This window comes from Pelmatolapia mariae, linkage group LG13 (assembly GCF_036321145.2).
Source record: "Pelmatolapia mariae isolate MD_Pm_ZW linkage group LG13, Pm_UMD_F_2, whole genome shotgun sequence".
In the NCBI taxonomy this organism is placed as follows: domain Eukaryota; kingdom Metazoa; phylum Chordata; class Actinopteri; order Cichliformes; family Cichlidae; genus Pelmatolapia; species Pelmatolapia mariae.
Genome location: NC_086238.1, coordinates 19959098 through 19984151, shown reverse-complemented (window position 1 = coordinate 19984151; position 25054 = coordinate 19959098). Strand labels below are relative to the sequence as shown.

Sequence of the window (25054 nt, the reverse complement as noted above, 5' to 3'; positions counted from 1 at the left end):
CAGCACCTGACGATATGCACACATGCATGACCGCGCATTCTGTATGCATGAAAGCATATCGCACAGATTGCCACACATTGCCACACATTGCTTTCATTTCTCACATCACATGTTGCTGTCTGTCTTTCTTCTTCCTGACTCTCACTCTCACTATTTAATCCTGGATGTGAGGTGAGAGGGTACCTGAGGTGCTTTAGCTGAGTGAAAATTACATTTACACTGACATGGAAAGGCAGGTCCATCCCTGGAGTGGAACTAACGTCTGGCTGGTGCTAGCCACCGTCGAGCATCCATTCTTATACAAAGCTCCCTGGAGGCTGCAGGTTTGCAGCTCACTTTTTCCAGGAGCTTGGTAGAGGGAGGTGTCACAGTCACCGCCAACATCCCAGTCAGCTGTTTTTTTTTTCATCATTTAACTAGCAGCCTTCCTATACTGAGTGGATGAGATAGAACCAGTGCAACATCTGCACATTTTGCTCCATGTCTGATTTGCGTCTGATGAAACTAAACTGTCCCTTGACTCAGATTCTACTTCACGTGTGTAAGGATTAAGAGTCTTTCTAGCTGTGCGCCTACATTGCATTGATTTGGATTATTACGTGTTAGGGAATAACAAAAATGACACACATGGTAAAATTTAAAAAAAAAATCCAAGAATAACTTGAAGAAAACAAACAGAAAGAACTTTATTTTCAAAAAGCTGTAAACAATTTGGAAGTTATAGATTAACTTTGCAATGAACACGTTTTAGAGAAAAAAATAATTAGATGACTGTTTCACTGAGTATCACCACCTTGAGAGAACATCTTAGTAATATTTTTTTCAAGAAAAAAAAATAACATTGAAATATTTGCTATTGTTTCAAAAAAAAAAAAAAAAAAGAAAAGTGAAAAATGTGAAAGATAAAAGTGATGAACAGCTACTAATGGATTTTGTATGAAGCTTTTCAAACTAAAGTACCCAATTTGAATAATGCTTGACTTATTTGAAAAGCAACAAAATAAATAAATAAATAAATATAGTGATCTTGGAAACAATCTATATAAGTGTCCTGCATATTTTTTCAGTTGCTGCTGAAAAGTACGAATTGTTTTTTCCACTCTTCAAGGACATGAAAATGAGTTCTTAAAGTAATGCGACTTGAAGGGAGGAGCATTAAGCAGCAAGTCAAATTGCTTTTTAAATGAATTTCAGGGCAAAGAAAGGAGTAGATCTTTGCTTCCTCTTCATCACTGCCACAATGGTCAATTCTCTCTGGGTAATGACACCTTGATGATAGCACTAACCTCTCCTGATGAGACCAATGGAGACAGGCTTCCTGAAAAGCGACCAATTAGCTCCAACCCCTGAGATCCATGTAGCTTAGATGCTGTGACATGGCGATGGTAGCTGGGGGCATGTGGCAGGCTCCTTAGTCTGATGGAGTTAAACATGGCCAGCGGTGGTGACCCTGAGGTTAAAGGATCACAGACAAATAACTAGATAGTGTTTCTCTCATGACAGATGGAACAGCACCAATGAGCTTGTTCGTCCCCCTCCTCTCCCTCCACCATTACCACAGCTGATCCTACTTCAGCCTGGCACTTGCAAAGTAGAGGCAAGAGTCGTGCCTCTTCACAGAAATGCCACACTGTACGTCTATGCATACATTATGTTGTTTACTGTTGGTCCTGCAGGGTTCAAGGATCTCTCCCAATAAATTGCTCTCAAAAATATCCTTCTTGACTTTTGTAAGATAGAAGTTTCACTTGTCATGAATGTCAGAATTTGATATCACTGTATCCTCCCTCATTTAATGGGTATGTAGATATACAAAATAGTCCCCTATATACTGCCTTCCCTGTTATGTTTGCACATTTGAAAAATCACTCCGCCTATTTCCCACCTACTGTTAACAAATGATGTTTAGAAATTATTCACAGGCTTGATCCTGCAGATTTCAATCCATTACTAAAAGACAAAGAAATTTCAACTCTTCTGATACCTATTCAGTGACCAGGGTGCATACACACACAGCTAACTTTAGCTATGACAGAGTGTGGAGCTTTTAAAGAACTGCCACTTCCTCTGAGAAGAAGACCTGAGCTATGTGATCCCAGACTAATCTGAGGAGGTAAATCATTTAGCGTGCTGTCCAATATGGAACAGCTACAAAAATCAATCATACGCAATTGCTTCAAATCTCTGTCTTGGACTTTTTTAGAGGCTCTGCAGCTTGGACCAAGAGCTGCATTCTCAAACATATGTTAAAGAAGGCGATGAGACAAAGGATAGCCAGTTGTTAACACCATTACATTGCTTGTTTCCTAATCAGGGTGAAAACAAATATCTGTGATGAATGACTTCTCTTCCCCTCCCGTCCTCATTCCCTGTCTCTCTGTGGTCAATGTGTACACTAAGTGGGATGGCTAATAAGTCCCCATTGGGCTGCATGGCTGGCTCCCAGCTAATCACTTTTTTAAACAGAATCTTCAAAGTGTGCCCTCTTGTCTGATGTTAATCTGGGCCAAGTGGAGGCTCTGTAGATTGATGGATGTAGGCAGTGGCTAGATTGGCTCAAGTAAGCTCTGCTCCATCCAAATCATCAGTCTGCCCATTTGAATAATGCGCTATGGGTGACAATGTAAAAACCCAAGTTCTAACATTGACATTATTATGTGCAGCCATTAATTTTAGATAGTGATGGTGGACTTGGGTCAATGACAAGGAAAATGTTGCATTTATTTTTAAATGAAGGGTGCGCATGGAGAAAATGTGTCTCATTTATTTGTTAACGACTTACAAGACTAACTATGGCACCGATCACAGTCTGTGTTGAGTATATACTGAGACTCCCAACAGAGTTACACTAACAAGAGCAAATTAAATGACTCCTGGGTAGGTTTTCTACACTGTGCAGTATTTTGTTATATGATCTGTTAACCTTTAAAGTAGTAGAGAATGAGCCGTTAAGATTGCCTGTGTTTATTCAGTATGCTTACATGTTATATGACATAAGAACAATTGGAAAAAAAAATGGCTTATTGGGGGAAGTGGGAGAAATATGATGACACCTTGAACTGTGCTGGCTCAGAAACCAGGAATCAAATCAGGTATTGTGGGTAGAGTTTAAGATGTTTCTTGTTTAAGTTCAACCACTGGCCTTTTTTTCTCTCCCCCACTTATAATTTCCTGTTTGCAGTTTCATAAAGGCCTTAACCCCACCCAAAAAAATTATACAGAAAAATATCACATGAGTTTTTAAACTGCACTGTGTAGGCAGAGACAATTCCCTGGATGATTGTTTCCAAGTTGCGTAGCACCACTTCCATGACAACATGGATCAGGGCGTATTTTGCTGCAGTTGTGCTAAAGAGGCAGCTTACTGACACCAGCTTATTAGCCTTGTTTAACACATTAAATGGCTGATGAATTGAGTGCAGATCCCCGGGGATTTCGTTTGCTCAAATTAAGCTCCAATCATCTTCCTTTTTCTCATCTTACTATGAGATGGCGCTGGAGAATTTGCTGTCGGTCTTTTCACTGAAATGGTGGACCTGATTGAGAAACAGAAGCTTTCATCTCCGCTTCTTGAGACATATATGAGTCAATTTGCTTTGGTTCCACTGCATCATGTAGGAGTGGGGGGGAATGGAACAGTGGATGGACTGTCATTGATTACAGCATGGGGAGGGGGGTCTGAACCACCAAAGTGAGCTGACTATGGTAATTCTTATACAGATCGATTAAAGTGATGTGCATCTGAGGCACGAGTGCGCTTCAATAAATCCTCCTACCCTTGCTAAGAGTGTTGTGTTTTGGATTCTTCAGCGTGACCGAGACTGAGAGGCTTGTACAGCATAGCAAACAACATCTGTGAACAAAAATCAAAGTGTGCATAAAGACAAGCTACTGAAAAATTGACTACTGCTTTGTATCATGGTTAATTTAAAATATAAAGCAAAAATGAACAATTATATTTAAATTAAAACTAAATAATTCAAGCTTAGACTTTGCCTGTTTGTTGAACTGAGTTTATTTGTCTGTCTCTAAACCAAAAACCTACCAAAAAGCATGAATACAGAAGCTGGGCAATGTCATAGCCTGACCAGGTGTTCTCTCTTATTTGGGACTGCATAGTTTTGTTTTGTAATTTGTCTCCAATCTCACTTATAGAGAAAATGTCCCACATTCTGATTGGCTCTATTTTAGAAACTTTTCAGAAGACAGAGACGCTCTCTACATTTAAAATTAGCCTTTTCAATAAAGCATATAGTTAGGGCTGCTGTTGTGATTTGGCACTATATAAATAAAACTGAATAGAAAATCAAATTGAATGGTTATCCATCTATGTGTTAGCCCCATACATGTCAACCCTCCCAATTTTTCCGGGAGAATCCCGAATTTCAGTGACCCTCCCGAAAATCTCCTGGAGCCACCATTCTCCCAAATTTCTCCCGAATTCCACCCAGACAAAAAAATTGCTAAACCATCCTTAATTGGGCTGCCGTTTCTAGCCGGACAATAATAACCGTGACACCTCGAAGTCAAGCACGGGGATGCTACTGGCTGCGAAGCATTGCACCTTCCAATACAACCATGTGTAGAGGAGTTTCGTTGTTATGGATATTGTTGTTGTTATGGATATTGTTATAGTTAGGGAAGAGTATCCCCAGTTCTCTGTTCATGTATATACCTGTATCTGTTGTTGTATAGGATGGTTCTATTGAACCCCCCCCCCCCAAAAAAAAACAGCCCTTTTGAATGTCTCCCGAATTCTGAGGTGTCAAGATTGGCAACTCAGGGCGTACCCCGCCTCTCGCCCTATGACAGTCGATCCAGGTTCCATCCAGCCCCTTTATACCACCTCTCAGCATTAGTAATATCCTGGATTATCTCACACTATCATTCTCTTTGCTCCACATTCAGTTTGTTGGAAAAGATGTGCAGCTCACGAGCGTGTTTCACATCTTGGCTGACATATATCAGTTCCCGTTCCAGACCTAATTTAAGACAAACAAGGTCAAGTCGAAGTTCTAAACAAGCCATTTTTAGTCTCTTTGTGCTGGTCTCCACAGCCCAAACACATTTCCCATCTGTTCACACAAAGCGGTTGCAGCTGTTGGATGGATTCCAAGTGTTTCTGTTGAGGGCTGATCTTGTGGTTATCTAGGTAGCAAGTGAAATCCACTAACCCATGTTGGCTACTGTTAGAAGCCTCTGCAGAGAAGCAAGCTTCAAACATTTCAAAGCCCTGTCTTTTCAAAGGAATCTGCCTTAAGTTGTTGACATTTTATTTCAAACTATTGTTTGAAGAGACTCACCCTTTACTGACTTTAAAATGCGGAGGCTAGATTTTTAATAAAGTCAGTGTGAGTAAGCACAGTGGGCAGAAGCCGAGCAGGTTGGGTGAATATGCCTACTTTTTTTTTTTTCTTTTTTTGGCTTTTTTTGATCTGTTGATTCTAAAGATATTTCTGTTACACTTCTCATCTGTATTTTCATGTTTGAGGCGTGAAAGTCTGCGCTTGCTTCGTGGCCGAGCAATCACCGATCTTCGTGTAGTCTGTGAAAGTCTATCAGACACATGGAGACAAAAGGGACATAATAATAATGAATGTTTTTAAAAATCTGGCCAAGGGATTGAATTGGTGATTTTGACCAGTGAGTTCATCATCACCCTGGTGAGCCAAAAATGGCCATCAAAGCCATTACAGTTTTATTTGGTTCAGCTGAAGGATTAGTGGGAAGGGATTAATATGGTGCAAGAGGGCATAAATATACAGCACTTTCCTTCCCCTCTTCCTCTGCTTTCATTTCCCTCCCAGATCTGTTAGATTTGCCCTGCTGATGCCCAGGAGCATTTTCCAGGAGAGAAGCTTAAATGCAAAACGAGAGAGTAGGTCATTAAAGGCAATCACATCTCAGGACAATTCCATTAGCTTTAAATAGATTATGGCTAAATGAAACCTTTTGCATTTTTATATAATGCTGTGTTGATTAACGAAAATGGCTCAGTAAACCAACAGTTAATACCTTTTTTAACCACGCAGCGACACCTGATTGTTCATAAATGTTATTATGGCATAAATGCTTTCATGAGGATTTGCCATTATGCATCCTTCGTCTTTATGTATTGAGAATTGAGCGAGCAATTTTATATCGTGTGTATATTTATAATTTACAGTTCACTGCCTTTATGCTTTGCCATTCAGCTGGAAGCAGTCGGATGGTTGCATTATCTACCACAGTAGCGGGACCACAGGAGCCCCAAAATGCTTTTTGGTTGCACATGCATGGATCCACTTGATCTCCAAAGTGTTATTTGTTCTATACAGCATGAGTTGTGTTTGCTGTGTGCAGATGGTGTTGACCTCTCTAGAATCTCACAACAGCTGGTGTGGGTAGGTGGGATCCAGGGAACCATAAGGCCCGGCACGCAACATCAGTGTAAGAGAAGTCCTAAAAGAGGCTAGTGCCACAGTGCGAGTGTTAAATTATCTTTAATGAGCTCGCAGACCACTCCGTGTTGCATCACGCTCACAAGAAAATGTAATATTTAGACTTTCCTTGGGTTGATCAAATTACATGTAAAAAATTAATTATATCTGCTTTTTAAAAAAAGAAAATCTTTGAAATACGGTTCATGTCTGCCGCCGCCGGTCAGAGGATGGTTAATCATGTTCCCCGAGCGGAGGTCTGGAAGTCAGAAATCCCACTCTACCATGTTGTACTCGAGTTTTGCCGATGAATGACCCCCGGTTCCCCACCGTCATGCATATTCATACATACCCATGTTGATGTAAAGGCACTTAGCACATGAAGCACTAGCTAGCCCTCCACTCTGTGGAGGAAACTTGTTAATTCACGCAGACTAATAAGCAGGTTTCCATGGAGACAAGATCAGAAATGGGAGGAGGCTCTGTGTGCCATCATATCTTACTGGATATTGCTATCAACTAATACAGACTATAGATCATGTAAGGGGAACATGATACATATTTTAAACTTGTGTGTCTGCATAGGGATGTGTGCTAGCGTTACAGTGTTTGGATTCATCGTAGCATGAACATCAGTTGTGAACGTTACACTTTCATTTTTCGTTTCATTATTTCATTCCAGTTGATTTGCAGAGTTCACCTCAGTCCCACGAACTGCAAACTGTTTGACGACGTGCATTTATGCGATCAATACTTGGCCCCGGCTTGCCAAAGCTGAGACTGTTGCCACGTGTACAAAAAAAAAGAAAAGAAAAATCATCAGATGGCAGGTGGAAAGTAATTGTATAATTCAATCTGTGAAGCGCACACACACCAGTTCACATCCCTTCCACCTGTGTGGCGGATCTTAAATTACAATCAAAAAAAGTCCCAAAGAGACTGCAATTGTTCTGCCCCCGTCTCTCCTCAAATGGAGATGTGCTTAATCATATTGTTCAAGTCAAATGCACCCTTTTCTGGGTAAATCTGCCTTTACAGCAGCAAGCTGCGACATTTGATATCACTGGAGCAATGTTGTTTCCAGGCTTCAGATGCAGCGTGCTTGAAATAAAGCCATCCGACAAGTGGAACAAAAGTGAGAAATCTATTAATGACTTCGAGCCTAAACATGACTTTAATTGTATAGCTGTCATGTCCTCTTTCACTGCTAGACTGCTGACCTGGAATAAGTGAAAGTAAATCTGGAAAACAGTATAAAGTCAGAGGTTGTACATGTATTGAATTAAGGGGAACTCAGACATTTATCCACCGGGGCAGTCCGAACAGAGAGAGGACAGGACCCTTTGGCATAATCCAAAGTTATGAATCGGTTTCACCTCTCAGGCAGTGCTAGCACACCCACTTTGTGTGATCGCCAGCTGTTATTGCTACGCCGAATGACCAACCATTAATCTTGTCTCTGTAACCAGCAGGTGAATCTAAGTCAAGAAGCGAGAGCATAAGATACAGAAAGTGGTGACAGTAAAGCATGAGCCAGATCAACTTCAAGAGGACTTTATGTATGTGTGTGGCAGCGCTGTGGTGGAGGTAGCGGTGGTCTTTGTTCTTACAACTTTCACCAGTAACTAAAGCTGTGACATTATTATTATTGTCCTTTTACCCATTGGAAACGTAAACAACAGCACAAATCAGTTACTTTCAGCAGTTTTCATCACTTTTTAAAAATGTCCTACTTCATGCTAATACTTAAACGTGAGCTAGCTAGTGTTAGCTACCTTTTAGCATTTGAATCTCCATGACACACAGGGAGGGACGTTGTAATAAACTGAGAGTCAAGGCTCCTTACTCCCTCAATTAAGCATCACTAGGTGCTAACTAAGTGTACTGACCTCCTTCAGATAATGTTTAGAAAAGTTCAAGTCTGCAGAGCATGTATCAAAATGATGATATGGTACTGTGATTCTACCACTTCTTGCCTTTCAAGAAGAGTAAACTTCACACAGCGCAGCGATTTGCTCAGTGCTGATCTTCGCAAAGTCGAGCCCTTTCAGTTGTCTGACAGCTTCACACATGCAAGTGTCTCTAAGGAAAAAGGTGGTGATTGTTTGGGACTGTTCAGAGAAGTCCTTCTCATTGCTAACGCTGGTTTCAATTTCACTAATTAGGCATTTTTCACAAAATCCAAAATTCTGATTTATGCAGTCCATTGACTATCGCTTCTTTAAGGATATTATTTAAATGTATTGTGAGATAGTAAGACGGTGAGCATTGAACACAATGGCAAACTTGTCAGCAAGACACAGGCCTGTGCCAACCAAACTTGAGTTAAAGCAAATTCTAAATTTCAGCTTAATATTAAATTCAAGATTACTGTCAAGGCAAATAAGGAATTTATTATTTTAACAACCTGCTCCATAGAGGCAAAACTATATACTCTGGGACTGAGCCTTCCAAAACTACAAGCCCTACAATAGCCTTTTTATAGACTCCTTAAAGATTTGGAGCGATAGTCATTCCATTTTTAGAGGTTTAAAACTAATTGGAGAAAGCAACATAGTTAAACTGATTATCCACAATACTTGAATGAAAATTCTTTGCAGTCTGTGACTGCCTGGAGTCACCCATGGGCATCACAAAATACTGCGTTGCCTCCCTTGAGATGCTCTGTCTGGCCTTTACCTTCAGCCGCTGCTTGTGTTCGCGTGTTTTTGCATTCAGTTGTGTCTTCAGTGAATGAAATGCATTCCCAGTTGAGGTCAGTTGAGGACTTGGCCATTTGAGAACATTCTCTTGGGTTGATTTTTAAATGATGTTTTGGGTCATTATCTATCTGTACTTTGGAGTTCTGTTTCTTTACATTTTGCAGCATTTGACTTTATACACTGTTTCCACATCATCGCTTGTTTTTGCAGAGCTGGGCAGGTTTTTCCAGTCCAAATTTGACCTTTCACTTTTTCAGCATTAACAGATGTATAAATCCTCTTTAGAAACAGAAAAAAGCAAATCTTGCCTTTTTTTTTTAAACTCTTTTTTCTTCTTCTTTTTTTATTACTAAGAAAAGAATTCGTCAGTTATCCACTTTATTGTCTCTTGTGGTTTTTTAGGCCTTTTGTTGTTTAATTTTAAACGCAAACACATTGTAGTTTTGGCGACTCCTAAAGGTTCTATCGCCTCGCTGTTAGGTTTCATGTGCATCTACAACACTTCAGATCACATATCAAGGGTTCCTGTCAAATACTACCAATGCAAATTCAATACTTGAAATGAACTCCATACCTTTTATCGCCTTTAATTTTTCAATAAACACTCAGGAAACAGCAGAACCTGGCTGTCAGCTCTCAAAAGTAAGAGCATATTTTTGTTAAAACCCTTAAAATTAAAGGCGAAAGTCTAGCTTCATTCCCATCCTTATTGCTTCATTTCAAATCTTTTGTGCTGAGCAGAGACAAAATTACACAAAGTGCCACCGTCCAAATATTTATGGGTCCGACTGTAGATGGGAGATGAGTCAGAGCAATGAATAATTTTTTTTTCTTAGTGTGTGCAAATTGCTTCTTATCATTGTGGTAGTGCATAAAAATGTGTTCTTTCAGAAGGCACTCTGTAGTGAGTCACGGTTATCTTTGCTTTCACTAATAACGGGCACGTAGGCTACGCTGACGTGGCAATGACTGACTAATGCGACAAACTCTTACTGACCAGTGAAATTCAAATATTTGCATTAAAGCACTATGATGGAAATGTGAATTCCCCTTTTAAGGTTCTTTTATGGCTCTTTATCAGTCGCCTCGCAGCAAATTCATGAGTTTTATCCACCACATACTCATTAATTAATCTGTAATCCAAAACGGCCTTTCAGTCAGACAGTATTGTCCATCTGCTGCGGCCTCTTGAATGTTTTTGTTACGCCACTACACAGTGATGTGACAGTTTGAGTCAGAGCTGACTGAGGAGAGCGTGGCTGACAGCTGAAGCACAGCTCAGCCTCTCCAAAGACGCTGATTTCCTGCTTCATATCTGCTCAAATGCCCCCACCCAACCAACTAACCAACACAGCACAACGACGCCACACAACTCATGTAGGGGGGGAAACAGATTCCTGTTGGCATGGCAACCGTGTGGGATTGTGTTTAATTTGTCTTGATAGGTAACGCTAACAACGCCACGGTGTAAAAGTGCTCGAGAGCAAAACGCATTTGAATCTCACGAGCAGCAGTCATTTGCTGTAGAGCCGTGTTTCCTTTTGTTTGTATTTTCGGTGTCAGGAGATACAAGTGTGTTCAAATATTGAATAAGCTCTGGCAGAATCCTGTGTACAAGCTTTTTGTTTAAAGAGAAAAAAAATGTTTCTGAGCAAACTGTGATTTATTTTCAGAATCACTCTAAAACATCACGGGTAGAAACAATCCCCCTGAAGTCTCCTGATGTCTACCTATTTGTCATGGACACTGCGCCTTTGACCACGTCTGTGCTGACTGGACTGCCAATGATTATGAGAAAAAAAAAGACACAGAAAAATTATGCAAGTCTCCCATCGTGCTTGTCAGCAGTTCTTTTTGGCTGAAGGCGAGCTCAGCGAGCTGCCCTTTGTGCTAAATCCATTCCATTCATACTTAATTTTGAAGTTTCCGCCTGCGCAAATAAATAACTGTATCGCTCCCACAGATATATCTACAAAGGCACAGAGCTGTGGCTTTTTCTAATTTTGGATCGCACACTAAAGTGGCTCTCCTAATTTTCCACCTCTTTTGTCTAAACGCATTCAAATAGCAATCGCTCCTGTAAAGTCAAGAATCTGTGTTTAAGCACGATGTTTATGCTGTGATTTGGTGGCCACCCCAGGTCAAACGCCGCTGTTGTGTTTTGCCCCGCAGGCTGTTTTGCAGCTTGGTGGTTCCATCAAGCAGGGCTGTGCATCAAGGAGCAGGCAGGAGGAGGCTGGAGGGAGGGAGGTGGACGAGCAAGGAACAGCTTGAAATAGGAGGTGACTGCTGACATTCACCTAACTGCCCTCTATAAGGAAAAGAATAAGCGGGGGGGGAGGCTAGAATGAGAGATGGAGGGGAGTGTGTGATTATGGTTACTAAGACTACAGCATGCTGCCCTGTTAAAAAGGGAGGGGCTTGGAAGAAGGTCAGGCAGCTGAGGTACAACCAGCTAAATCAACTCTGAAGTGTGAGGTCCCCGGTGGCATTGGGGTTGAGGAAATGTAGCTGTTTAGGTTGCTCAGGAGGAACATAGATTGTTGCTGAGAATGAGACCTTACGCACGCCACGGCTTATGGCGCACACACACACCCCCAGGCTGTAAATCCCTTTGATACGCCACATAAAAAGGGATAAAAGATGTAGGAAGAGATGCAGAGACAAGTATACGAGATAAGGTTTCTTTTTTGAATTTGTGCGATTTGAAAACATTTCCCCTGGGGATGATGGGTCACTCGGAATCTGTGCTCACTGCATTCGAATAGCATGCCAGGGCCCGTGTTTAACACCACCCTAGATCGTCACCTAGGCTGAAATCCTCCCTGACTCCATCCCTGATGTCTGTATCCTGTGACGTCTTGGAAACAGACTGCCAAGCTTGAGCTGCTCACAGAAAGGAAATGATGCAACATAAATTTCAAGGCAAAGATCCTCTGTCTTTCTTCCTCTCCCTCCACACACACACACACACACACACACACACACACACACACACACACACACACACACACACACACACACGCACACACACACATGCACACACACCCTGCAGGGTGAAAATCAACACCTTTTCAAGAGTGAGTCAATGCAGAAACAAATAGCTAACAAAGCTGATACTGCCATGGTGCCTCTGACGTAAAAAGAACTGTGCTTAAGCACTGCTGCTCTTTGGCACCCGTGTACATTTATTTTCTAGGATACAGAAGGAACCAGGACGATCAGGACAAAGCAGAATAAAAGGCTGGACAAACGCCACGGTTACTGTATCCAACGTAATACTGGACAAGGAAGCTCTTGATTAACTCGATTAAGAAATTTGGCTATCTTCCTCCTCAGCATTGATTGGGCTGAACATCTGACTAAGCAGCTACCCATTAACTGTAAGGGCACTTTCCGTGCATCCACATTCATCTCTGGCAGGAAGCTTCCCTCCCCTTTAGGTTCAAAGTGCTGATCCTCTCACGCCAGGGAGGGTGAAGCGATTGAAAGCTGATTAAAAACAGACTGCATTCGGAAAGCAAGCCGCAAGCAAGATGCCGTCATTATGCCTATTATGAACGGGTATCATCAGCAGCCTTGTCATTAGCATCATTCTCCATCAGGGTCATCTGATGAATCAATGTGCGGGGTCAGTCATTTTGCTTCTTCTGAGAAATCTGTTCATGGCGTGCAAATTCTGTTAATAACCTAAGGTGCTGGCTTCATTTGAAAGAACATTTTCTGTTGTAATTACTTCTTAACAACAACAACAAAGATGTCAGCTTGTTTAATCGCTGCTTCACACTCTGATGAAGGTCCCTGACTAGAGAATTATCACTTTGCTGAATAAAATCACAGCTCAGATAATGTCAGCAGAAAGCCTTTTCTTTTTAAACACGCGTTTGCTTAACTTTCCAAGCACGCCACACTTCCCTCCGCTGTATTTGTGCATGGCATGTAGAATTCATGAGCTGATGCAGATATATCAGTTGCGCAGAGTTAAGTGTGTGTGGCCACACATGCTGACAGTGGCACTTTGGAAGCCTTTTTTTATGATTAAACTTGCTCTTTGGCAGCCTAAGTGCTGCCTGTCCTGTCCTAAATGCAGTCACTCACTGGTCCACACACCCTTGAGCAACATTTCTGTCCACCAGGATGTCAAGTCACTAAATCGTGAGCTTTGCCAAAGTTCCCGAAGCTGTAATCATGCCGCTCTTGTGGGGCTGCTGGATCTTGATTGTAGCTCAGACTTTCTTGGACAGTATGGGCTACTTAGTTATTTGGTCAGAATATAAAATGATCTGCTTCAGGTCATAACAAATCAGAGGGAATGTGGATCTTGAATGCAACTCTGGTGGGGATTTTTTTTTTTTACAGGCAAGTTTACATTACAGTTTGGATTTACTTCTGCTTAAAGATGGCGAGAGTCTTCACTTTGGCATTCCCAAGCTGTGCCCCCCCCCCAAAAAAAAAAAAATCTTGCCAGGGATGTTTTTTGTGTTCTTTGGTGTTTACAGTTGCTAAAAAGAAGATAAAGTCAGACCGGTTGTCTCTTTAAATCAAGCTGCAGTGTTGATGTGCCCTCAAGCTGAAATGGTAAGAACCATTTCCACCTCTGCGGCAGGGAGCTTGACCAAATAGGCGCACTAGAGCGCTTCAAACGTGATTCTCATTCCCTTGGTCACTTTTGGTCTATGGTCGCCTCCACTCCCGGAGAGGAAAGGATTTTTTTTCAGTTTTTTTCTTCTTCTTTCTTTTTTTTAACAGAGTTTTTTTTTTTCCCACAGCGCATCACCGACACATTATTTAATTTTTATTTTCTTCTCTCTCTCTCTCTCTCTCTCTTTTTTTTTTTTGTTCCATCCGCAGAACTCAGTGGCAGTCGCCTCAATCCATTTACCGCTGGCTGGTACGCCTATCTCTTCCTCGCCGTTGCAATCTGTTGATAACTCTACTTGCAAGCTGCAGTTTATTGTGTTTCGCAATGGGAAACTCTTCCCTTGCACCGGCAATTCGTCAAATCTCGCAGACGACGGGAAGCGTAGGAGCGTTTCAACACCAGTTGCTTTCACCAAATTAGGTAAGAGGAAATCCATTTTTATCATCATGCCTGTGATGTCAACGCCGTGCTGTATTTGCCGACACGGACTACATGCTTTACACACGCACTCACACGCGGACATAGCCGTAGTCCATCAGTTTGCTCTGCGCAACATGTTGACACACCGCTCCCGTGCGTATTCCCGGAATAAATGAAAGAACTCTGTTGCGGTTTCATTTACTCTGATTAAAGAGAGCAGCGCGTGCTTCAGATCACCCTGCACACTCCGCTGCTGCATCATGTCCGAAAACACACCATGTTTTAGCAAAAATATTATTATTTTTTGGTTCGATTTGAAATGAAAGTTAACTGCAACACTTCACACACCAGTCTATCACCTGCAGTCAGCTGTCTGACACTTGTCTAGCCTGTGTGCATGTGTGTGTGTATAGCGGCCGAGGGGGTGGGTGGGGGGGGGGAATTCGTGCTCTCATGCCCATGCTTTTTTTGTGCCACAGCACTTACAGACTTTCCACATGATTTCCTTTACTGAATGTGTTGCTTTCCTTGCAGATGGGTGCAGCCTCGGGAGCGCCGTGCACTCTGTTACTATTGCGCTGAGGCACTTCGCGCTGGGTGTAGACCCCACCGCAGCCTATTGGGATTTTGACCTGCTGGATGGACACGGTGGCTGGAGGGCAGAGGGCTGCCACATAACAGGCTCCGGGGGCAACACGACCACCATTCATTGCACCCATCATAATAACTTTGCTGTGCTAATGGTGAGTAGTCTCCTGTGTGGTACCGGTGTCATTCATTTTTTTTTTTTTTACCATGACCCCCCCCACCACCACCACATAAATGCTTCCTCCACTGCTTAGGGCCTGTTATGGATCAAATGCATCTGTTTTCACTGTGGAATAGGCTGGAGTCACGTGTTTTAAGAAGGGACCTTTAAACGCTTCCTTTTATTGTTGCTCCTCTTCAGCAGAGGGAAAAGGATTTGTCAAATGCGTTACGGGGATTTATTGGCTTTGGAGTATGCGCTATGCTAAAAAAAAAAAAGAAAGAAAAGAAAAAAAGAAAAGAAAAGAAAAATCCCCCCCCCCCCCACCCCGTATCCTGGAAATGAGAAGTTGCGGGTGTTGTATAGTCTGCCACCTTTTTTCCAAAAAGCAGCACAGCAGCTGAAATAGAAGCGATGCTCAAGAGAAGGAGCGCCTTGTCAGGAGCTATTCGCCTCCGAGCGCAAGTGGTGTGCTAATTGGTTGCAACCATCGCAGAGAGAAAAAAAAGAAAGAAAAAAAAAAGAAAAGAAATGTTGGACTGCAAAGCGTAGGATCGTTCATCTGTGTCGTTCAAGTTGGTCTAGACGCCGACGAGATGCCTTCTTCCGACGACGTCCCTCTGTTCGAATTGATTTCATGAGGATAATACCAAAAGCGCAATGGCATCGCATCGCCCAGTCGCTCCATAGAGCTGCTGCGCCTGGTCCGCTTTTTTTGGATGAAAAGAAATCCTCCGGATGTTTACCGAAGAGTGGGATTCGTTAGACTGGGAGGTCAGTCCTCGGCAGAGCATGAAAAGTGTTGTGCTTGAGATGTCGGTGCTTTTCAGAGTTGCTTCTTTTTTGTCTTTCCCTTTATCTGCATATTTTATGAAGCCGCTGTTCAATTTGGTTGTTGTTCCGAGTGTGGAAATGAGCTGGATCGAGGATGGAGGAGAAAAAAGGAAGAAGAAGAAGAAAAAACAGCCGCATAGGAATGGGGGAAAAAAGAGTGGGGCATGAGGGGAAAAGCGGCACATAAAAACGGCATGGGGTGGTGGTGGTGGGGAAGGGGTGGGGTGTGTTGCTCGAGGGGGGGAGTGGGGTGTCTGTGGAGAACACTGAGCTGTTGTCAGATGGAGAGCAGATGTCAGATTGTCATTGCACATGTATTCTCTATCAAACGCGAGGCTCGGGCAGGCGCACCGTCAGTGGGCACCTTGTGACTGTCAGGATAAACGCTAGATCGGCATTTTTATTATTATTATTATTTTTGCTCAAATTTCCCGGCTGCAGATGAATGATTTGAACTTCAAGACACGTACGATAAGTAGCAGGTAGTCATAGCGATGGTAGAAAGCCGTGACGGGAATGTCCACATCGTGGTCTAATGTGAGCTTTCGCGCCGGGGATTGCGCGTCTAATAATGCAGTCACCACACCCGCCTGCTCTCTGCAGTGCCCAAGAAAGAAGGACCTTTTATTTACGGACTTGTGACATCATTCTCCTGATGGTCTCATCTAAAATACTGTACTATTGCAACAGGGATATTTATAGCCCAGGGCGGCTTCTGCAAGTACTAAACCTGTTGCATAATCTTTTGCATGTCAATCTGAGGGGAATTGCCAATTACAGCCCGACTGCAAGTTGACCATTTTTAATTTACAGTATTCACAAGGTGGGGGGGGGGGGGGGGGGGGGGCTCCATCAGTGAAGCCACCGTTTGTGACTAATGCAGTAAAAGCACAGCGACCAGCTTAAGCTCAGCTCTTGCTTTTGGTGTTCTAAAGCAAAATCAGAGTAACAAGTTGAGCAGAGTTCCACATTTCAGCTGCTGTGGGTGAAGTTAAACAAGGTGACCGTGATGTGTTTTTTATTCTCTGGGTGTCAAGTCATGGCTTAGCCATCATGCTGGTGTCTTGCATAGCTGTATCACCTCCCTTACATCTGACCCCGAAATGCTTTTATATCAACTGTCTGCAGTGTGCAGTTGAAGTGTCTGTCAGGGTTAGCAAAGAACATGCAGGGTGGGTGGATGTTGGGCATTGAAATATCCCATTCCTGTTGATCTTGACTTTTTCTTTTCCATTGAGTTCTTACTGTGTCTGTGTGTGGAGATGATTAGTCTGCAAATAGCATGGCAGCCTAATACAATTGTCCCTGGGCACTGATGTTTGGAATATAAAAAGCACTCTAATGAGAATCTTTTTGACTTGGCTCAGAAGGAATTACACGGTAGAGAATATCCCTCCCCTGGCTTTGTGATCAGAATGCCAAAGACATGACTTTTGGACAGGATCTGTGTGGAAAACCTCAAATGCAAGAGCCTCTGAGCTTTTGTTTGGGCAAATATTACACTCCTCCTTGCAATGGATTTTGAAAATTCGGTGTAGGTGTAACAAATGCCTTACTTTTTCTCTTTTTTTGACATTGGAAGGCAGGTGGCGCTGACCTGTTACATTCCAACTAGTGATACAAGTTGTTTCAGATGTGGGTCAGGTATTAAAAAAGACAGTCTCCCTCTATTTTGGATTTTTTTTTCTTCCTCTCTTTCCTGCACTGAGCTGAACATGAAGCTGTTACAATGCAGCCGTTACAGATTTCAGCACTGGGGACAGTTCCCATGCATTTCTCTGTCTCCCTCCTTCTGTCCCGCCTCCTCCTCTTGCACCCCCCCCTTCCCCTCCCCCATCTGCCTCCTGCAAGCCTGTGTCTGTCTGACTGAAGGGAGGGCTGACTCACTCGTTTACAGCAATGCAGCCTCATCATCAGTCTTCATCACAGTGACAAGCCTCAACCCCACATTCCCAGCAACCTTTTAACCCCTTCTATGAGACACACCCCTCTTCTGTAACCACACTGAGTACGGTGTGCTGTCTCGGAGGTAGCAGGATTCATTTATTTATGCATGTATTTCCTGAGGAGATAATGTCGATGAAGGAGTTCATGCATTTTACTGCTGCAGCGGTCCAGACTGTTTAATATGCAGGAGCAGACCTTTAGAACGAAAGAGAGACATGGTGTGGGTGGCTGGCTTTTGTAAGTATCCAATCATAACAAAGGGCCCAAGGCCGAGGTCCAATAAGGGAAGAGCTGTTTAGAGATATATCCCCATGCACTGTACACAATATAACGAATATGTCAAGGGAAGTAGATTCCTATAGAGTGGTGGATCCTCTGTTTTATCCTCAAGTGAAACAGGAGACCTGTTGGTTAAACACGGCAGAGTCACATACAGTGTAAGGGTAAGTTTGTAGTACTGTTTAGTGTTTGCAGATGATGGCTTTAATGAGAACATGATGACAGATGAAAGAGTCATGGTAGGCTGATTGTTTAGATCCTTTAGTTACAATCCAATCCAACAAGTGCAGAATTTACAATTAAAGCCCAAACAGTATTGGTGGGTGATATTAACAGCTTTTTAAGAATGAGAAGCAAAAGAAGTTGACCAATGAAAGATCTGACAGATTGGCCGTGTTGTAGGCAGATCATGTATCTGGATGAAAAGCCATCCAGCTTTAATGTCAGTAACTCATATTGCTAAAAAAAAGTTTGATACATTGGCAGGTCAGAAGCAGAGAATCTGGGTACCAGGAATACCATGAACTAACATAATGAGATAAAAGTTCAAACTTAGCCTAAGACACAGAGAACAACCGCTAACAAAATAAAACAGGAAAAAAGACAGAAGGGAACGGGAGAGCCCAGACCAACTGGACAGAGGAGATGCTAAAGGACAAAATCATAGAGGCAAGACAAGAGTGGGACAGAACACGAAAGGCAACTAACTAAATACTGTTAAAACCAAGATACACAAGAGACTGCTGGAAGATATAAATGATATCAAGGCAAAATCTACACAATACAAGCTATGTTACACAAAAAAGGGAACAAAATTCAAACACAAGTGATTCCCAAATCCAAAAGGAATCACCATCCCACAAAAACTCAAAACCATGGGTCCAAGACCGAGGCACCGTTAAACTGTTAATACATCACTGTGACAGCAGCCGACTGAGGGAAAGCAAGTTTCAGCTATTTTCTGTTATACAGAATTTGGCATTTTAGATCAGTGTTTCCCACAGTGGAGTAACAAAGGTCATGAGTTGTAAGGAAACTATAAACTGCTTTTACACACAGGGTCACGAGTAAACAGTAAAAGCCTAGAACCACTGCTTTAATCTCTGATGATGGTATGTTGTGTTTTATGAACTTGTATTTTTAATTCACTAGCTGGGCCCACGTCCTCATTTAAGTTTGACAGCGTTTTAGTAGGTAAAAGTGAATGCTTTGACATGAATTGAGCTGCGGTTTGGGGAAGGCCTCGAAGGGGACTGGCGATGGCTCCCAGGCTGGGCAGATCCCCATGTATTAAATAGAAGTGAAGAAGTTGAAGAATGGAGAAGAAGAAGCGAGGGAGGGTGGGGCGCGTAAATGAGAATGATCAGCTTGCAGAACTAGGGGAACCTATATAGATGACAGCCTGAAGGAGCGTGTTTGGAGGTGTGGTCCTGCTCCTGAAATTCCGATACATAATCTCCAAAATAAAATAAGGTAACTAAACGTCACACAGTAAAGTGGATTTTTTCTCTAAAATGTTGTGGTGGTAGATGTTCAATCAAATTTACATACCAGAGTAAAGTCTGGTACCGTGACAAAGTGCGGTGAAATATTTTAAATATCCTTAGTCAGTGGTTGGCAGATTAGCTGATCTCAGTGCCAGCCCATGTCACCAGCCTGCAGCTCAGCTGATCTCCTTATACACATTCAAAATGGTAAAGCTGTTTTAGCATTAGCATGCTTACAGTTTCTGCTGCATCTGCAGACTACTTTGCAACCCACCTCCATTCCAACTCCTTTAATGCTGTGTCTGAACTGTAATGGACCATAGACTGAGATTTATTGTGTCATTCTAGCCTGAGTACCTCCCGTTTTAGGACACTTGCATAGATACTTTCAAAATGACCAAACAAATCATGATTCACTTGGCTGCTGTGCCTCCACCTTGAACCAAACCAGCCAAGACAGGATCCCATCTAGATAAATTAACTCTCACAGGCTGAGCCTTCTGCAAGCCCGATACTGCTGTGACATTACTGCTGACATCTGGTGCTGACCACCAGGTCCTGTCTCCTATAGAGAGGAAGAAAATATCTGTAGGGCACAATGTCCCTAAGAATCCATCCATTCATTGTCTTATCCTTATCCTAGGTGGAATAATTCGGCTGCATTTCTCAAATATTAGATCAGATCATTGCATCAGCTTTTCTTTGGTCTAAGATTAATTCAGAAATGTGTACTGCCACCTGGATCATGATCATTGTCTCTTAAAGGAAATAAAGGATGAAGTTAAAAGGAGGGAATAGGAGCGATACATTCAGAAATCCTTCTGCCCTTCTGCTTCATCTTAAAGACGCCAACTGGCTGTGTTCTAGAAAACATCATCAAAAGGGAGTTGTTTATTCAAATTCAATCCACATTTGGTGTTTTCGTCTTCGGCAATAATGGCTAATGCACACAGACTGTAAGTTGTGCTGGATACGTGCTGCTAATTGAAAATAACCTCCCGGCAACTTTCAGATCCTCTGTAGTTCAGAAACACTGTTTTCTTGTTCGGGTCTCATTTTCTCAGTCTGTTTTGTTTTTTTGTTTTTTTTTTCAGCAGCACTCTCAAAGTTATGTGTCCTCATTAGTCCTTTGTCCACATCTGTGCTCAAGGCAGACATAATGAGACAACAAGCCAGCTTTCATTGTTCGCCCACAAGCAAGACCCAGCTCCTGCTTCCCTCGACTTTATCCTCACACCCTGGACTTTTCTATCTCCGAGACATGCTCATGCTAAAGGAGCTTTGCTGTGTGTGTTTTAGGAGATGAGGGGATTTACAGTGGTAACGATGATGACCTGTTTAGATATGCAACCATGTCTCACAGCACTATGTTGATATTTTCTGTTGATAGGCATTGTTGTGGGAGGGGAAGAGGGATGACAGGCTGTGATATCTATACTAGTAAACGTGCTGTTTACTAGTGTTAAAACGGTCTGTAATGTGTAATATTTGCAGTGATCTTTTTACAGATTATAGATTGTGTTGGCAATTTTTGTGAAATGCTCGTTGACATTCTTGTTGGGAGTTAAAGGAGAAGAAAAACACTTTTCTGGTCAGACACAGCTAAAATGTGGTTATCAAGTATTTAAGCTTAAATGATATACAATGTGTTAATTAGTGTCCTTAAGATCCCTTTCATAACTGGCACTAATATGTGTCTTTGGTGATCTGATCACAAGCAGACTCCTCTAAGTACCAATGCGGCAATTACACACAGAGGACACGCTGAGCTCAGACCACATTCGGAGGAAGTTTGGGCAACATATGGCCAATTCTTCTAGCAGTTTGCATGCGAATGAGTCCTTGACCACACAAAAGGATCACCCACTCAACTGATGTGCTTCTTGCTGTGGGAAAACAACAACACGTTTAGTTGATCGCTATAACAGGTTCAGTACGGACAACTATTATTAGTCATTTGTTTTACATGAATCTCATGGTCGATTCCGCAGCTAAAAATTAAGCCCCGTTAATCATGGTTTGTGTTGACTCGTGATAGCTCCAGGTGACAGGACAAGAAGGCTGCTGAGCTGTGCCTGTAGAGCTGTTGTTGTCCTGCACATTGGGATTTGGGGTCGGCAAAAGAAAATAATGCATTTGCTATTTAACAGGATAAGATCTCATCACAATTGGCCACTTGAGACACATACGGAGACCGACATACACTATATTGCCAAAGTATTTGCTTGTCTGCCTTCACGGACATATAAACTGAAGTGACATCCCATTCTTAATCCGTAGGGTTTAATATGATGTTGGCCCACCCTTTCCAGTTATAACAGCTTTAACTCTTCTGGGAAGGCTTTCCACAAGATTTAGGATTGTGTTTATAGGATTTTTTTTACCATTCTTCCAGAAACGTATTTGTGAGGTCAGACAGTGATGTTGGACGAAAAGGCCACCGTCTCCGCTCTAATTCATCAAGCATTAAGGGTTCTTTTCACTGGAACTAAGGGGCCTGAAAAACAACCCCACGCAATAAACCCCCTTCACCCAAACTTTACATTCGGCACAGTGTACTCAGACAAGTACCGTTTTCCTGGCAACTGCCAAACTCAGACTTATCCATCGGATGCAGCTGCGTGGAAATGGAAACCCATTCCATGAAACTCTCCATGCACTGTTCTTGAGCTAATCTGAAGGCCACATCAAGTTTGAAGGTCTGTGGCGATTGATTCTGCAGAAAGTTGGCGACATCTGCACACTACGTGCCTCACCATCCACTGACCCCACTCTGTGGTATTACGTGGTCAACCACTTCATGGCTGAGTTGCTGTCATTCCCTGTGCTTTCACTTTGTTATAATACCACTAACAGTTTACTGCGGAATATTTGGTAGCGAGGATTTTTCATGACTGGGCTTGTTGCACAGGTGGCATCTTATCATAGTATATAAAGAATATAAAATATGATTCTACGAGCATGCAGTAGGCTGCACATAACCTGCTTAATGTGTGTTTGTGTTTCGCCGTAATTATACAGCTTAGGCTAATTCTTTGAGTAAATGCTAATTATTTGCAGCTCACTAAGGATTGTCTACCTTTCACCCTTCACCTCACTTACGCTTGTTCCAAACATGGCAGCTGGCAGACCAGCTCTAATCCACCTCATTCTGAGGAGAGGCAACCATGCAGCTTCCTTACCGGCGGCTGGCTTAACCAGCTACGCTGAGGCTCGGGTTTGTGCTACGCTCTGTGAACTTACTGCACTTACAGTCGAGTTTGGCTTAACTTAATATTTAATAAATGCACTCGTGTTCCATTTGAAAGCATTAACTTAAATTTGATGTCGGGCACGGTTACTTTAACACATGAGGTTTGCTGTTTGTGTGTGTGTGTGCATCACTGCAGACTTTGTTTCTGTTGCTTCTGTTCTGATTTAAACTCTCTGTGTTTGCTGACTTGCTTTGGTGTGAAATGGGAAAAAAAAGGGGGCCGGCCTACCTCCACTCCCACAGCAGATTGCTGCTTGCCAATAAGCTGACATGTAATGCAGATTGTTTTCTTCCTGACTAATGAGTTCAGAGCTCACAGACCACCATTTATCTCAGACATCAACAGTTTTGCTCTGGCGTTTATACAGTAAGCCAATACTTGGCACTTTTTTTCCTTTTTAATGTGTGGCACTCTGTATCGGACACTCTGTTTTTAATGCAGTGTGCCCCTCCTTTAGCCTGTATACAAATTGCATTGCTTTAACCTATTGTTATTCAAATTATGTATGCTCCTCAGCCAGAGTGTATGAAAGATTATAATAGTGCTTCTGGCAGCAGAAAGGATTGTTGCACTTAATGTGTGCACACATCCGTTGTGTGCTAAGAAAGCTAATGGGATATTTGGTGGTCTCACTGTTTTGATGACGTTTATATGCAGTTACTGATTAACTGGCAGCCAAAACGGTGCTCAGAGTTTTACACACGGGCAAACTCGCTCGCTTGAAATATGAAACTGTCCTTGCTGACAAGCTGTCTTTATAAAAGATAATGATGCAGACGCATTTTGGTTTTATTTTCAAGTTGATGATTTTGGCACACATTTTCTCAAACAATTAGTGAGATATGAGCGCTTGAATGGGAATCAGTTCTTTTTTTTTTCTAGAAGTATTATGCAGACTTGAGTACATCTGACGCGCAAGTCCACGATTACTCACAAATGATTAAAATGAAACAGGTCTCGCTTGTCCTCTTGCATGCGATAGGGGCCATCTGACATAAATGATTCATGTACTAGGACACTGTTGGTGCACATAGTCGCATCCAAACAGTATTTGAGCTTAAAAAAAAACTGAGCTGTTCACATCATAACATGGCATCTGATCTGAAACTGTCCTGGTCAAATGTCCCCGCCTTCCCATCCCCTTTTACCAGCTGTTCCCTAGTCGTCAGTGCAACCCTCTCTGAACCCGAGACAGCTTGGTAGAAATGAGGGCATGCCGTGTAAACAGCCTCTTTCTGTCTCTCTCTCTCTCTGCCTCTGTTTGAGTTTCTGTCACTGGCTTTCAATTGGGTCGCTGTATTTGTGAACTGCATTTAACTAAACTGGACAGAGACTCATTTGCACAGTGCTGGACAGTCTAGACAAACACATTAAGTGCTCTTTTTTTTTCCTCTATTAGGCCAGTGTAGACAGCAATTCTGCCCTGTGGCTGGCTAGATGTTTGGCTGGCTGACTATCTGCATGTCCACTTCTGTTGTCAGCCAAGACAACAGCAGCTCCCAGAATGCCACTGCTGCTGCTGCCGCCTGGCTGATTAGCAGCGATATAGCCGAAAAGCCAAAGGGTTAAAGGTGAGAGGCATTTTCATAACAGACGCGAGAAACGAAACTCTCGCAAGTTATTTTACATCATGGCCCTTCCCGCCTCAACCAATGACCTATGCCATATGACCTTACCTCTTTATTGTTTTTGGAAAAGCACATTAGTCTCATCAGCATGCAAGAGCAGTACAGCCTGGCCCAGCAGTTGCATGTTTTCTGCGTGTGTGTGTGTGTGTGTACTGTAAGGGTGGAACTGCTGCTGCTTTTGCTGGTTTCTCTGCCGTAATTAGGGAGAATATATTGATCCAATGTAGCCCCCTGTGAGCTTCTATGTGGAAGATAAGCACAGCAGAAAATGAGACTTAAGTCATTTGAAGGGGTAGCAATAACATGGCAGACAAAGGGGTATATCTTTTCATAAAGTCTGTTAATGGCCCTTCAGATTTCAAGGGTGGCACATATTTATGCAGATTTCCAGCTGTTCAATTTTTCCTTTTTTTCATTTTGACTTGAAATATGTGCTTCACCTGTGACAGAAAATTCCACACAAAGAGCAGTTAACATGCAATTAACTGATAGCACACACCACAAAGCAGTAAGGACAGAGCAGCTGTACAGGAGCAAGCATCTCTCTCGCACACAATTTCATCCTCCATTATAAGTATTACAAATTTTGCCAAATCCTGACACCAAACCTCAGTGTTTTATACCGTAGCACCCGATGGCATGCTTCTAAATGCCATGCTTGCCCAAAGTGTAGTTTAACAGACTGTCTTGATAC

The 25054-nt window shown here is 42.5% G+C and overlaps 1 protein-coding gene across 1 annotated transcript in view; it reads left to right on the top strand.

Moving 5' to 3' along the window:
* Positions 1-25054, top strand: part of LOC134639925 (adhesion G protein-coupled receptor A3) — a 184095-nt gene that overhangs the window by 115944 nt on the left and 43097 nt on the right. Inside the window, exons 13-14 of the mRNA XM_063491443.1 lie at positions 13973-14183; positions 14718-14926. Of these exons, the coding sequence (XP_063347513.1) occupies positions 13973-14183; positions 14718-14926 (420 nt within the window). The remainder of the gene's footprint in view (positions 1-13972; positions 14184-14717; positions 14927-25054) is intronic.